Genomic DNA, 13419 nt, shown 5'->3' with positions numbered 1-13419 from the left:
AGGGACAGACAGAATCAATATCTTTCTTGCTCTTTTACTCTCTCGTGATCTCTCTCCTGCTTGCTTTTAATTAGCTAACAGAGAAACGTGCATTTGTACATTATTCTTGTAGGCGGAATATTACTGGTAGTTTTCGGAGCCCTAACTGGATAGCTTGGTGCATGTTCATTTGAAGAAACTTTTTCAACCCAGCTGATCTTGTCATGAATTTGATCCTGTTCCTGTGTCCTTGTCATTGATGTGCATGCCATGGTTGTGGTTGTATCAGTCACCATCCTGGACACTTAAGAATTAGTCTAGTCAATTCCCAAAACGTTTCTCTTTTTGAATTTGCACTCCAGTTAGTTTAGGTGATGCTTTTATTTGCCTTTTTGACTCTTTACAGCGAACTTCTTAGGACTTGATCTGTCTCAGTCACCTCCGTATCCCCAGAATACAAAGCAATACAACGTAACATGCACAGTAAATATTTTTTGAATGGGTGCATGGCTGAATAGTTATTTAAAGCTAAATTGACTTTTCTTAATTTTTTTATCGGATGAAAAAATCATTTGACTTTAAATTTGGGTTCTCTAAGAAAAAGCCAGAAATTGCATTTTTTAAGGAAGATATTTTATATGCCTAATTGCCTTTTTTTTTTTTGCGTTTGTTTTCGTATTAAAAAATACTGAATACCCTCTCTATTTCTCTTTAAAACTCCTAAAATTCTCTCTGCCCCAAGAATCTTTCTCTCTAAGGCGAATGTTATATAGAGAATGTTTTATAGAGACCCTGTCTCTATAAAAAAATTTAAAAATTAGCCGAGTGTGGTGGTGCCTGCCTGTGATCCCAGCTACTCTGAAGGCTGAGACAGGAGGATCACTGAAACCCAGGAGGTCAAGGCTAAGGCAAACTCTGATCACGCCACTGCACTCCAGCCTAGGTAACAGAGCTAGACCTTGTCTCAAAATAAAAGTATAGACTAAATACAGTCAGTCCTTCATGATGAGGAAATCATTTCATAGAGAGTGTGTCACTTTACCAAGGCCGTATGGCTGGTGACTGACTCAGATGTTCATGCTTTTTCCTCTAAATCACTCAGAAGATGACATTACTAAAAAGATTGGAGGCTATGAAGTGTTTTCACCAGTAGCAACATGAAAATATTCCAATGATAAGTGAAAAAGTTGGATAGGACATTGTATACATCTTGATGCTGGTATAACTTAGTACTTGAGTAAAATGATCAGAGTAAGATATAAAGATTTAGTGTTTGTATTAGGCTGATGGAATTTTGTGTGTTTATTTTGTAAAATGTCTTCCATTATGTAAGATGTCTATAATTGTGGATAAGTTACTTTCCAATTATTATTTTTAAAAAAGTACATGCAGCATCAATTTGTTTCATCAATCAGTGTATCTAAAAACTCTTAATGTTTTTGGTGTGCCTTCTGAAAGACTGTATGGTCATTTGAGCTTGTATTTTTTTTTTTTTTTTTTTTCTAATTTTAGATCATCAAATTATTGGATGGAAAACGATCTCAAACTGTGGGAATCTTGATATCTAGTTTACATTTAGAAATGAAGGATATCCAACAGGGTAAGTCTTTTCTATCACTTTTGTTTTACTTTTTCCATTTTTTAAAAAACATTTCATTCTGAAGAATGTCAAACACATACAAAATTAGAATGCCCTAATGAATCCCATATACCCAATAGTCAGCTACAGAACCATCAACTCACTCTTGTTTTATCTGAAAACAGTCTCCTCTCACCAGATAGGTTATTGTGAAGCAAATTTCAGATGCTTTATAAGTCATCTGTTAAAAATGTTAGCACTATTGCTAAAAGATAAGGGTACTTTATTATTTGTTTTACAGATGGGGTTTTGCCATGTTGCCCAGGCTGGTCTCAAACTCTTGGGCTCAAGCAATCTGCCCACCTTGGCCTCCCAAAGTGCTGAGATTACAGGCGTGAGCCACTGCGCCTGGCCCAAGGATACTTTTCCAAACAATACTCCATCCAGTGCCATTATCCTTCCTTTAAAAACATTAATCACAGTTTCTCGGTATCATCACATAGGTAGTTCTAATTTCCCTGTTGTTTGTATACTTATTAATTCATCCATTCATTTATAGTTAAATGAGGATCCAAACAAATTCCATGCGTTGCCTTTGATGTGTCTCTCAAGTTTATTTTAATCCAGAAGTTTCTACCCTCCATTTTTTCCCCTTTGTAATTTATTTGTTGAAGAAACCAGGTCAGTCCTCTTGTAGACTTTCCCACATTTTATATTTTGCTGATCATGTTGCCATGCTTTTATTTATCGTGTTCCCCTGTCCCGTGTTTTCTGTAAACTGTCTGATCTAGAGACTTAATCTGAGTGGAAGAATGCATCATAGATGCTATTACATTTTCTCTCAAGAAGTACATAATATTTAGTTATCTGTGATGTTAGTGAGCACTTATGATATTTGCCCAGATTCATTATTTCATTAGAAGTTTTCAAAAAAATGATGTACTAATTCCATCATTTCTTCTTTATTAGCTGGAATACTTCTAGGGAGAAACACTTTCCTTCATTTGGTTAATCATTGTTTCTTAATGCTTTCGTTTTCAAAATGTTATTATTTCTATTTGGTTATCTTTGGCTCAATTTTTAGATAAAAGACATTTAAAGAGAAGAGATTTTGTGTGTATATATTTTTATTGGTATCTAGAAAAGTAGACCAGAACACATCATACCTTTTCGAAATCTGTGTCTCGCATGAAAACAATACTCTTCTTTCTCAGTAATTAATTAGATGTAAATCTTTTGGGGTTTTTTGGGGGGTGGGGGGGATTTTTTTTTGATACGGAGTTTCGCTCTTGTTGCCCAGGCTGGAGTGCAATGGCGTGATCTCGGCTCACCACAACCTCCGCCTCCCGGGTTCAAACAATTCTCCTGCCTCAGCCTCCCAAGTAGCTGGGATTACAGACGTGCACCACAACGTACAGCTAATTTTTTAAGTAGAGACGGAGTTTCTCCATGTTGGTCAGGCTGGTCTCGAACTCCTGACCTCAGGTGATCCACCCGCCTCGGCATCCCAAAGTGTCGGGATTACAGGCGTGAGCCACCGCACCTGGCAAATGTAAATCTTTATATTGACATTTCACTTATATTTTCTGAATGATAATTACAATCTCTTAGACGGTTTCAGTAGAATTTAGTATGAGTTTCACAGTGAAAACATCTGAAACCACACTGCCCTTTAGGTTTCAGTTCATGTTGTTTAGTCGTTTGACTTTGCTGCTCAGCAGAATACCCACAGGTCCTGACCTGCAAGACACTTAAGTTACTTTCACATCACCTGCTACTTTTCCGTTCAAGAGAGCTTTGTTAGGGACTTAAAATTTTACTACATTGTAAAAACTGATAATTCCACAAAAAACTAAAACATCTTAAATGATAGTCACAGAGCATTCAAGTCAGCTATTTAATATTTAAGTTCATTAACAGAGCTGAATACGTAAGTGTGAATATTAAACCTCAGATAAAGTGAGTTTGGCAGAGGGTGGCTAAAAAGGCCTGTCACTGAAATGAGAATGGGATTCTTCAGGGACTTTAGAAGAATCTAAAGTGAGATCTTCCAAAAGAATTGAGTTTCTGATCAATTCACATCAGAAGAATGTGATGTTAGAGCGAGGGAAAAAAAGGAAAAACAAAAACAAATGTCTTCAGGGGATTTTATAGTCTTTCGGCAAAGGACTGACTTTTTTGAGGCAGTTATTGAAGTTAGATAGGGATTCTTTAGGTATCACGAAAGGGTCTTGTCTTGACAGTGGTTTCCATGAGCCTGGTGAAACTCGAGTGTGCTTGATTTCGTCACCATGATGTGTAACGCCGTGCATGTGAGTTTTCACAACGTCCATATAACCTTAGACTATATTCCATTTGTTTTAGGCATGTCCTGCTGCAGTGTGTCAGATTTCCACATGGACAGAAGTCATTCCAGTCATGTGACAGTCCAGTTACCAGCTCAGGACTGTAAACTTTCCATGGCATTCTAGCCTTATTAGATTGAATGTTTGTTGGGAGTTGAAAAAGATATTTGTGGATCCAGACCTTTTCCAATGTGATACTCTAGATAAGAACATGCTTCTGCGAAGCATAAGTGAACTTTCATTTCAGCATCGGAAATGTTGACTGTAGCATCACAGACTTCTAGGCCTTGTGGGAACTTTATTGTTCTTTTTCCTTCTTCAAGCACCTCTGTGATCTACCACAAAGTTGACTTCTGAGTTCTAAAATATCATCTCCATTCCATCTCTTCGTTTAGTAATGCATTCCAGATGAATATGGTGCTATAACTGGAGGTTAGTTTTCTTTTGGAGTCACTGACTGACACTGGCATCTGAAGGTCATTAGGAGCCCAGGCTGTATCAGTTATATTTCATTCTGAATGTGTGTGTGGAATGTACTTGGCCTTGTGTTGTCATCCTGGTGAAAGGACTCCCTGTGCTGATGTTGGCCTAAAAGGTTTATTTTAATGTGAGAGGGGCTATGGTGAGATGTGATTGGAGGAGGCCAGCTGGCCGCCAGGCAAGGTCTCACAGCAGATCAGTCCTGGTGAATGACCACAATTAAGAGGGTGTTCTTCAGCCCTGTGGTCATATATTCATCTTTAGCCACGCACTAAGCCCAGAGGCCTTAACTCGTACTTTCCAAACTCACAAGAAGCTGATGTATAAACCAGAAAGCCAGTATATTCACTTAGAGGAGAGCATTCTTACGACAAAAAATAATTGAGTCACATTTGTTCATCATTTTCTCCACATCATTTGTCTCTACATGCCATTTTCCCCATTAAAATGTCATTTTCATCACTATTTCAGCATATGCATAATAAGCACACAGTAAATATTTTCTTGAATGCAAAGAAACAGGCATTAACAGATTTAGAGACAAAATACAGTACATGATTCTCAGAAAAATGAACCATTCAGTTGATGGGAATAGAAGTACTTACAGGCATTCTGGATTGCTTCAGGCATTCCAAGGTTCTAAATGGCAATGACATTTCAATTTTTCTGAGATTGCAACTTTGTCACCTTGATAACAGTTTTGTGTGTTTCAGTCTGCAATATCTCCCACAAATAGATCATCTGGCTTTTACTGGTTTGGCTCTTTAAGAGCAATCTTCTTTTCTTCTTTTGTAAGAGGAGCACTTCTATGTGCTCTCCCTAGCACAGCCTACACTCTCCATTCGGGAAGAGGAGTTTTGCTGGCCTATATCTTAACATCTGACAGGTAGCAAGGAGCAGGGCTAGTGTTCATTCCTTTATGCATTTCTTTGCCGAGAATTTCTGTGATGATTAAGCATTGTTTGCAAGCAACTGGGCTAATGTGTCACACATAAAAGTCGTATATTCAAGTGTTCATTGAATTTAATTGAATTTTTTAAAAATACAGACTTAAACTAGATAGGATCAGAATGCCGTGTATTCTATTCCAGTGCATTTGGACAACACTGCCTGCTTGCCTGCCTTCTTTTCTTCCATAAAACTGTATTGAGTGCCAGCTCCATATCAGGTGTCGTGACTACAACAGCACATAAGATCAGACTCTGACATCCTCAGACACACCCGGGATGGTGGGAGAGATGTAAAGCAGCCCAACACTACAGTAGAATTGGCTATGAAGTAACAGAGCAGGATCTTGACTCTTCCTGTAAAAGTTAAGATGAAGTCTGAGAGGATGAAATAGTGGTCATCACACAGAGATGGAGCTTTTCCAGTTGAGGAAAGAGCATGAAACACAACCTGTGAAAAACAGACATATGTAATCCCTGACTTCGGGAGGCCAAGGCGGGTGGATTGCTTGAGCCCAGGAGTTCGAGACCAGCCTGGCCAACATGGCAAAACCCCATCTCTACAAAATACAAAAATTAGCCAGGCATGGTGGCGCGAGCCTGTAATCCCAGCTACTTGGGAAGCTGAGGTGGGAGAATTGCTTGAGCCTGGGAGGTGGAGGTTGCCAAGATCACGCCACTGTACTCCAGCCTGGGCGACAAAGCAGGACTCCATCTCAAAAAAAAAAAAAAAAGAGAGAGAGACACAGCTGGAGTCTATAGATTGTATATATGAATGTGGGTTGTTTTAGGATAGAAGACCAGAAACACAAGCAGCATCCACACCAGGAAGATGCCTGAATAGCATCACAAGAAATGTTTGTATTATTGCATCAGTAATGGGGACAAGAAACCTAAGAAGGGCCTTGTTGTGATCTGATTTTGAATGCAACAGTAGAAGACTGGCCTCTAATGCTTGGCATGCTTGGCCAAAACACAGATCTCTTACTTCACTTTGTCCCACCTGCATCTCATCTCACTGCACTCTCGCCAGCTACAGTGGTATTCTTTGATTTCTTAAAGAGGCCAAGTACTTTTCTTACCCTTTGTCGTTCATTGCACAACACATTTTGAATGAACAGCACTGCACGTTCCCTCTGTTTGAAACACGTTTCCATCCCACTCTCTATGTAGCAAGGTGTTTTTCTTTAGGTTTCAGCCTAAATGTCACCTCCTAGGAGAGCTTTCCTAGGTCCTCCCACCCTAATACGGGTCATCCTAATTTAATACTCTTATTTCCTTCACAGCAACTAATATTTTATTTGTTCATCTACTTATGTTTTTATTTACATCTACCACCAGAATATAAGCTCCAAGAAGGAGACTGCTCACTGAGGTACCCCTAGCACCTTGCACCTGTGTCTGGCACCCAGGTGACGATCGTGAAGTGCCTGTTGAGTGAATAAACAACAATAGGACTGAAGGTGGAGAAGTCCTTTAGAAGGGATTGTATTTGTTCAGGTGATAAATGACAAAGGTCAGAACTGAAGCTATGTCTGTAGAAATGTAGAGAAGAGACCATGTAGGAGGGATATTTGGAGAGAAAATTGCTACAGTTGCTCACATCAGATGCAAGGAGTAATAGAGAAGACATTTGGCTGTACCTTGGGTTTCTGGCTTCAGCAGGAATGTGTATAATGGTGCCCCAAACCAGAAACTGAAAACACAGGTGTAAAAGCAGGGCTTGGAGCATAAAGGTAAATTCTGTTTTGGATGATTTGAGTGTGGAAGACTGGAAACATCTCAGCTAAAGTGTTCAGTGAGCACCTAAAAATCTACCTTTGTGCTAGTGGTAAGTGGATAGGGCTAGGTTAGACATAACATACTCCCAAAAGTAACCTTTATCCATTTGTTTCTACCCAAGATAGTGTTTGCTATCTTGTAGAAGAAAGCCAAATCCATATGCCAGCTGAAGTGGAAAACAGTGAATCACTAAAGGAAAAGCCTTGGTTGTAGAGGAAGAAGGTTTCAGGAGGGTCACCATAATACCAAAAGCACTTGCATTTGGTCCAGGAGAGACTCTCAATAAGTGATTTACTTACTTCCTGCTGCTTTTCCATCTGCTAGATAGGATGACTTATATTGAAAAGCATTTGGCATCCTTGGTCACAGTGACTGCCTGCATGATTGCAAATTAGTGTTTTCATTCCACGTTAGTGAGTTCCTCTTATTCTTATCCCAGGGGAGATAGAAAATTGCTGTTGACTATTCTTGATATAAACGTTTATACGCATTGCAACAGACTAGATGCCAGAAACCTCTGGCATTCATTTGGAATTTCCCATACACTCAGAATTCATATTTATAATATTTAAATAACGTCAAGATAAAACATTCTTTATTTAGTTCTTACTAGTTCAGAACGTCAGTTTGAGAGATCAGCTGCAACACTGGCTTTCTTTCTGTTTGGGAATCTCAGTTCAAAATGTACAAAAGGGATGTCAGTTATGTGCTCAGGCTAAAACCCAGGTCTGAGAATGCCCGCTGGACCTTGTTCCCTTTTGCCTTAATAATTGCCAGAAATCTTTGTCAGAGTTTATGCAAGTTGTCTAAAACATAATGAATTTGACAAGGCATCAGAAATCCAACATAGCTTATCTAGGACTTTCCTGAGGAACAGTCTCAGTCTAGCCTAGAAGAGCATCTGCTCAAAAGGCTTTTAGTCTTCAGAATTTTTTTTATCATGCACATCTAACAGTAAAAAGTTTTAGTGCATGCTTCTCAAGGTCTATTTTCTAAAATATATAAGTGTATGACAGAACTAATAGGTGTGTTATAAAGTATATGCAAAAATATGAATTAAAATAAGATTAGTAATATTTTTAAATGTCTTGCTAATTTTGATGGCTTTGGGTTCTCATGAGCCTGATATCTCAAGGCTCAAGATGCAATTACAGTGAGTCTCATTATTAACAATAGTGAAGTTAAACCCACATTTTCAGTAGCCTTAGTGATAAATTCTATTTATGGGGATCAATTTCTTGGCAGATGTCATTTGGCTATCCTCGTTTTTACCTGCTTCCATAACTGATGAAGAGTTTGTACTAGCAACCAAAGTGTCTGCTCTGCCGTTTTCCTATTGTTGACGGATTATCTTAAATCTGGGGTTTCACCGCAGGAGGCTTTTGAAGCCAACTTGTTTATTTTGTGAAGTGTAGTTAAAACCAGATTTTAGAATAAGAAAACTTCATTTAATACCCCCCCCCCATCACAATATGTTGAAAGCAAAGGAACAAGTGAGGATGCCATGTCTGAAAGAGTTTATCCACCAAAAGTGCCATGTGATTCTGACCTGCTGACATACAGACTAAATAAATGGGCAGTTTCAATTAACTTATTAAATATAGGTAGAGCTAAATTTTTTTAAATGTTAGGTAAATATAAGTAGTCACTCTAATATTTTCCTTTCATTTTTCACCTTTTCCTCACTCCCGCTGCGTCTAAAACACCTAAGCAGTGGGGCTCCCACCTACCCTTTCTAAACCATTCTGCATTCCTTCACTCGCAGAGCTGAGTCCAGAAAGCAGAGCGTGGCATTTCTTTGTACTTTACCTTCAGGCAACTGGCTGAGACCATCCAATCTGCCTGGAATGTAATTTTGGCTTAAAAGAACCAGAACTAATGGACAAACAGAAGCAGCTTAGCCCAAACTGTTTCTCATTCCACTGCCCTCTGGAGAATAGAGGGGATATAGAAGGGGAAGTTTTGTGAATTGTATGCTCTATGCCCTTCTTTGAGGTTTGAACCATGGACAATTTTAATTGTACCTATAAAAGGAGACCTTGGGCAACTTCAGGCATAGTACATGCCTGGACTTAGGCGAGAAGTGGGATTTTTGCTTTACGAGATTGAGTGATTTTGAAGTTTTGTAATAGATTAGATAAGTATCCCTTTTGCGATTGTCCATTTCTTCCACCTCCCAGGCAGCTCCTGTTCACGGTGTGTTTTATACTTGTCTCTTACTCCATCAGAGCCCAGGTTAACATGACACAGTAACAGGCATTTAGCAATTTAGATAAGATTATAAACTATACTATATTCTCTCTCTCTTTTTTTTATCTGTTTGGATGCAACTTTTGTTTGTGTTTCTTCATGTGCTGTGTGCCTTAGTTTTCCTTTTTAGTCAATTTTGGCATGCAGTGTAAAATTACAATTATTGCTATATATTCAAGAAAATTAGACTTTATGTTACTAGAGATTTTATTTTCTTTTTATTTAAGATAAGGTATTTTCAAGTTCCAGGTTTCTTTTTTTTTTTTTTTAAGAAATTCTGTCTGCTGTGACTTAGCTGCAATATTATTTTTGAAGAACTGCAAATAGTTTGTAACAAAGATTAAAGCTTAATCATTTTATTGCATATGTCAAAATAGCATTTAGAAGTGAACTACGTATTAGCATGAATTAAATAATGGTGGAACTATGAATGTATATACTAAGTAAATGAAATTTTATTTTATTTTATTTTATTTTTTTGAGACAGAGTCTCGCTCTATCGCCCAAGCTGGAGTGCAGTGGCACGATCTTGGCTCAATACAGGCTCCGCCTCCTGGGTTCACGCCATTCTCCTGCCTCAGCCTCCCTAGTAGCTGGAACTACAGGCGCCCGCCACTACACCCGGCTAATTTTTTGTATTTTTAGTAGAGGCAGGGTTTCACCGTGTTAGCCAGGACGGTCTCGATCTCCTGACCTTGTGATCCACCCACCTCGGCCTCCCAAAGTGCTGGGATTACAGGCATGAGCCACCACGCCTGCCCTTGAAATTTTCATAACGTGGGCCGTATGTGGTTCCCACTCTGGGATTGCTGATTAACATAAAAAGCACGTGATGCCATTTAGAGACCAGGATTTCTTTGTAGCCTTCTTTGGGTAGTTTGTTCTTCATTGGTTAATTCACTGAAAATTTTTTTTAAGTGGTAAGGATTTTAGGTGGAATGATTATTTGTAGCTTGACATCTATGAAAGATGAAGGAAGTACAGTCTTGGTTCAGTAAATTACCACTGCCTTGGAGGATAGTTGGGGTGAGTAGAATTGAGCTTGGGAAACCAAGCAGTGTGACTTTGTGCCTTAGTTTCATCATCTGTAAAACTAGAAACAACAAACGCACCCATCTCATATGATTAAATACAAAACACTTAGAACAATGCCTGGTACAGAGAAAGCTGCCAATAAATTCTATCATTTATTAAGTATTAATCCCCAGTAAAGTCTGCCTGCTGTCCTCACCCTCTGGTGGAGTGGACAGAGATTCTTTTAAGCTGCTACTTAATTGGTGCCCGTAAGCATCTCATTTGGATTCTTGCATAGAGTGAGGATTTGTGCATATCTGGGTTTGCACAGGTGTGCCTGGTGCTTATTGGGGATGGAACCTAGTGTCCAGTAGGAGAAGCGCAAGGTCTAGGTTATAGGAGAACTGTGACTGTTTCGAAGAGGCTTGTTACGGAGCTCTTCAGCAGGAGCAGACGCGTCCAGTCCCCTGGCCTAGCCTCTGAGTGGTCCTTCCACGCTCCACACCCCTCTCTGCGGGCTCCCCTTCTTCCCACTTCTTGAAGTTTTTTTCATAGACTTGGTCTTTGCTCTCAGGAATGACCTCATTGTTGGGAGGGAAAACTGTGGGAAGATGTTTCTGCCTTCCTTTTCCTCAACTCTCACATTCTACTACTGCCTCTTCCCGTGAACCCCATGTTCTCGTTTCCTTTGTAGAGGTCAGGCAGTAGGTTTGTCAGAGTTTTGTGGGATATAGGTGGCATGAGAGTTTCAAAAAACCAAGTCCTTTTATATGTCTTTCCCTGCTTTGTTCTCTTTCTCTTACTGATGGAATTTTTATCGAGTTCTGAAAAATATCAGTATTTTGGGCAAAGCAGCTAAGTTTTATGGTGGCTGTTCGAGAGTTAACATTGTAAACAAAATAATTTCTACTAATAGAGTCAAATAACCCTATCAAGCTTTGCTTTCGTGGCCTGGACTAGACTATATCTAGTCCATTTGCAAAACATTACTACATACCCACTTTGTGCAAGAGGCTTAAGTCAGTCACTTAAGGAAATAAAAAGAGGAATAAAATGGGCTACGTACAAATCATTCTCAAAACCACCATCAGCCAAAACCTGGTGAGCTAATCCAACCATACCTGCCTATGGCATCTCCCACACTTCAGATGACCAGATTCACTTTGGCTCATCTCAACAGACTACGTAAGGTATGCCTCTCTCACCATCATGTCCCACGCTTCTTGCTCAAAGGTGCTCCTTCAGTCAAAAAGAACAGCTCCCTTAAATAACTCTGCCCATCTTTTTACTAATTAGAAGCCCTTCGAATAGCAAGCACGTTCTGTTTATTTGGATATGGTACACTTGGAGATAGAAGTGTTCAGGGTTGAGAAATGGCCGGAGAGCTGAGAGAATCCTGCATGTTCTTTCTGCATAACCCTGGTCTCGTGAAAAGCCATCTCTTACCCGGAGAGGGAATTTTCCTCTTGTGTAAGACCCTGACCCTGTGCATGTGCCTACAAAGCAGGCACGTAGTTTTTATGTGTGCCTGTTAGTTTGAATTTGTGATACGGATCTGCTTTTTGTCCCTGCTGACGGTTATTATATCTTAATGGGCGAAACACTACTCTAATGATCCTTGTGTATATAATTCTTGTGGTACAGAGCAGGCACCAGAGGATCACATAAAAATGTTTGCCTCAATTTCCCTGCAAAAAAGAAGCCCAGGAACCAGACTTGACCAAGTAACAGATTTTTAAATGTAAAGGAACCCAATAAAATTACCAGCTTTTCACAGCGTGTGCCTACTTCCTTTTGACATATTGTGAGGTGTAGGTGAAATATTCTAACTGAACTGACAGTGTGAGTGGGACAACTAAGGAGGGAAGGAGATAAAAGTAAAAACCACCAACAATGATTGATATTGCAGTAGCAATGAGCTGTTGGGGTCTCCCCTTTGTGGACTTGACACTTCACCTTTCTGACACCATCTGCAGGAGTGTTGGTATAATGAGACCTATACAGATGGGAACAAAAGCTGGGATTACTTGGAATTACTGTATCCGAGCTTTGAGGCTTGCTGTCAAATTACATAGGCTTGTACTTGTTTATTCAGTTTATGAGAGGTGTGCCTGTGTGCACACATGCGTGGAAGAGACAGACAGAAAGTGTTTTTAAAGTATAAAATGGAGGGAGCGATCTGATCCTAGGTGACGCCAGAAATAGTTTAGTTGAATACTGACTTCTTTCCACACTGTGATCATTATGATTACTAATTAATTAGTTAACTAATTAATTGGGCTTATGTAATGGCTAATCAGTTTAATGGTAAGTGCTTGCAAGAATGACTTGATCAGAGGGCATTCATTGATTCTCTAATGCATCGTTCCAGTATTTTGAGAATAGAATTATCAAGTGTGGATTCTGGCTCTCTAGGAAGCTAAACTGTATTTATTTGGTGACTAAGACATGGGATTATGTACATGTAAGGCAGTTCTCTTAGACATCCTAGGACTTGGTAGGCCTTTTTAATTTTTAGACTTCTGGCTGATACCCCAACCTTCCCAGGCCAATATTATTCTTACTAGAAATAATACAACTAATTTAATCTCCCTAAGTTCTAGGCTCAGTATCAATCTCTTGACATTGCTAATTCTACCTCTGAATTTTGCTTTACTTTTTAAATTGTATTTTTAAGATCCTTCCTTGGAAGAGAGAAACTTCAGTGGAATACTTGGCATTGGCCCTAAATTCATCTCTTTATCTACTTCTTCTTTTACCTGTCCTTTTCTCTCTACTGCATTCCTTTCCCAGTTCCCCGCGGGGGCAGATCAGTGGTCATGCTCATCTCTTAGACTCCCCTGCCTATTTCCGGGGGGATGGTACAAAGCTCTTCCCCTAAACCTAGGCTCAAAGCCTCAGAGTGGTTTTAGACTCTACTTTCCTCAGTCCCCAGAGCTAAAATTCAGAGGTGGAATTAGCAATATCAAGAGACTGATACTGAGCCTAGAACTTAGGGAGATTAAATTAGTTGTATTTAGAAATGTCACTCTAACAGTGTTCT

General features: G+C 39.4%; 1 protein-coding gene across 1 annotated transcript in view; it reads left to right on the top strand.

Annotated features, from left to right (window-relative positions):
- Nucleotides 1-13419, top strand: part of FMN1 (formin 1) — a 385063-nt gene that overhangs the window by 224275 nt on the left and 147369 nt on the right. Inside the window, 1 exon segment of the mRNA XM_050799309.1 lies at nucleotides 1492-1579. Within this exon segment, the coding sequence (XP_050655266.1) occupies nucleotides 1492-1579 (88 nt within the window).

This window comes from Macaca thibetana, chromosome 7 (assembly GCF_024542745.1).
Source record: "Macaca thibetana thibetana isolate TM-01 chromosome 7, ASM2454274v1, whole genome shotgun sequence".
Lineage (NCBI taxonomy): Eukaryota > Metazoa > Chordata > Mammalia > Primates > Cercopithecidae > Macaca > Macaca thibetana.
This window is presented reverse-complemented; position numbering and strand designations above follow the sequence as displayed.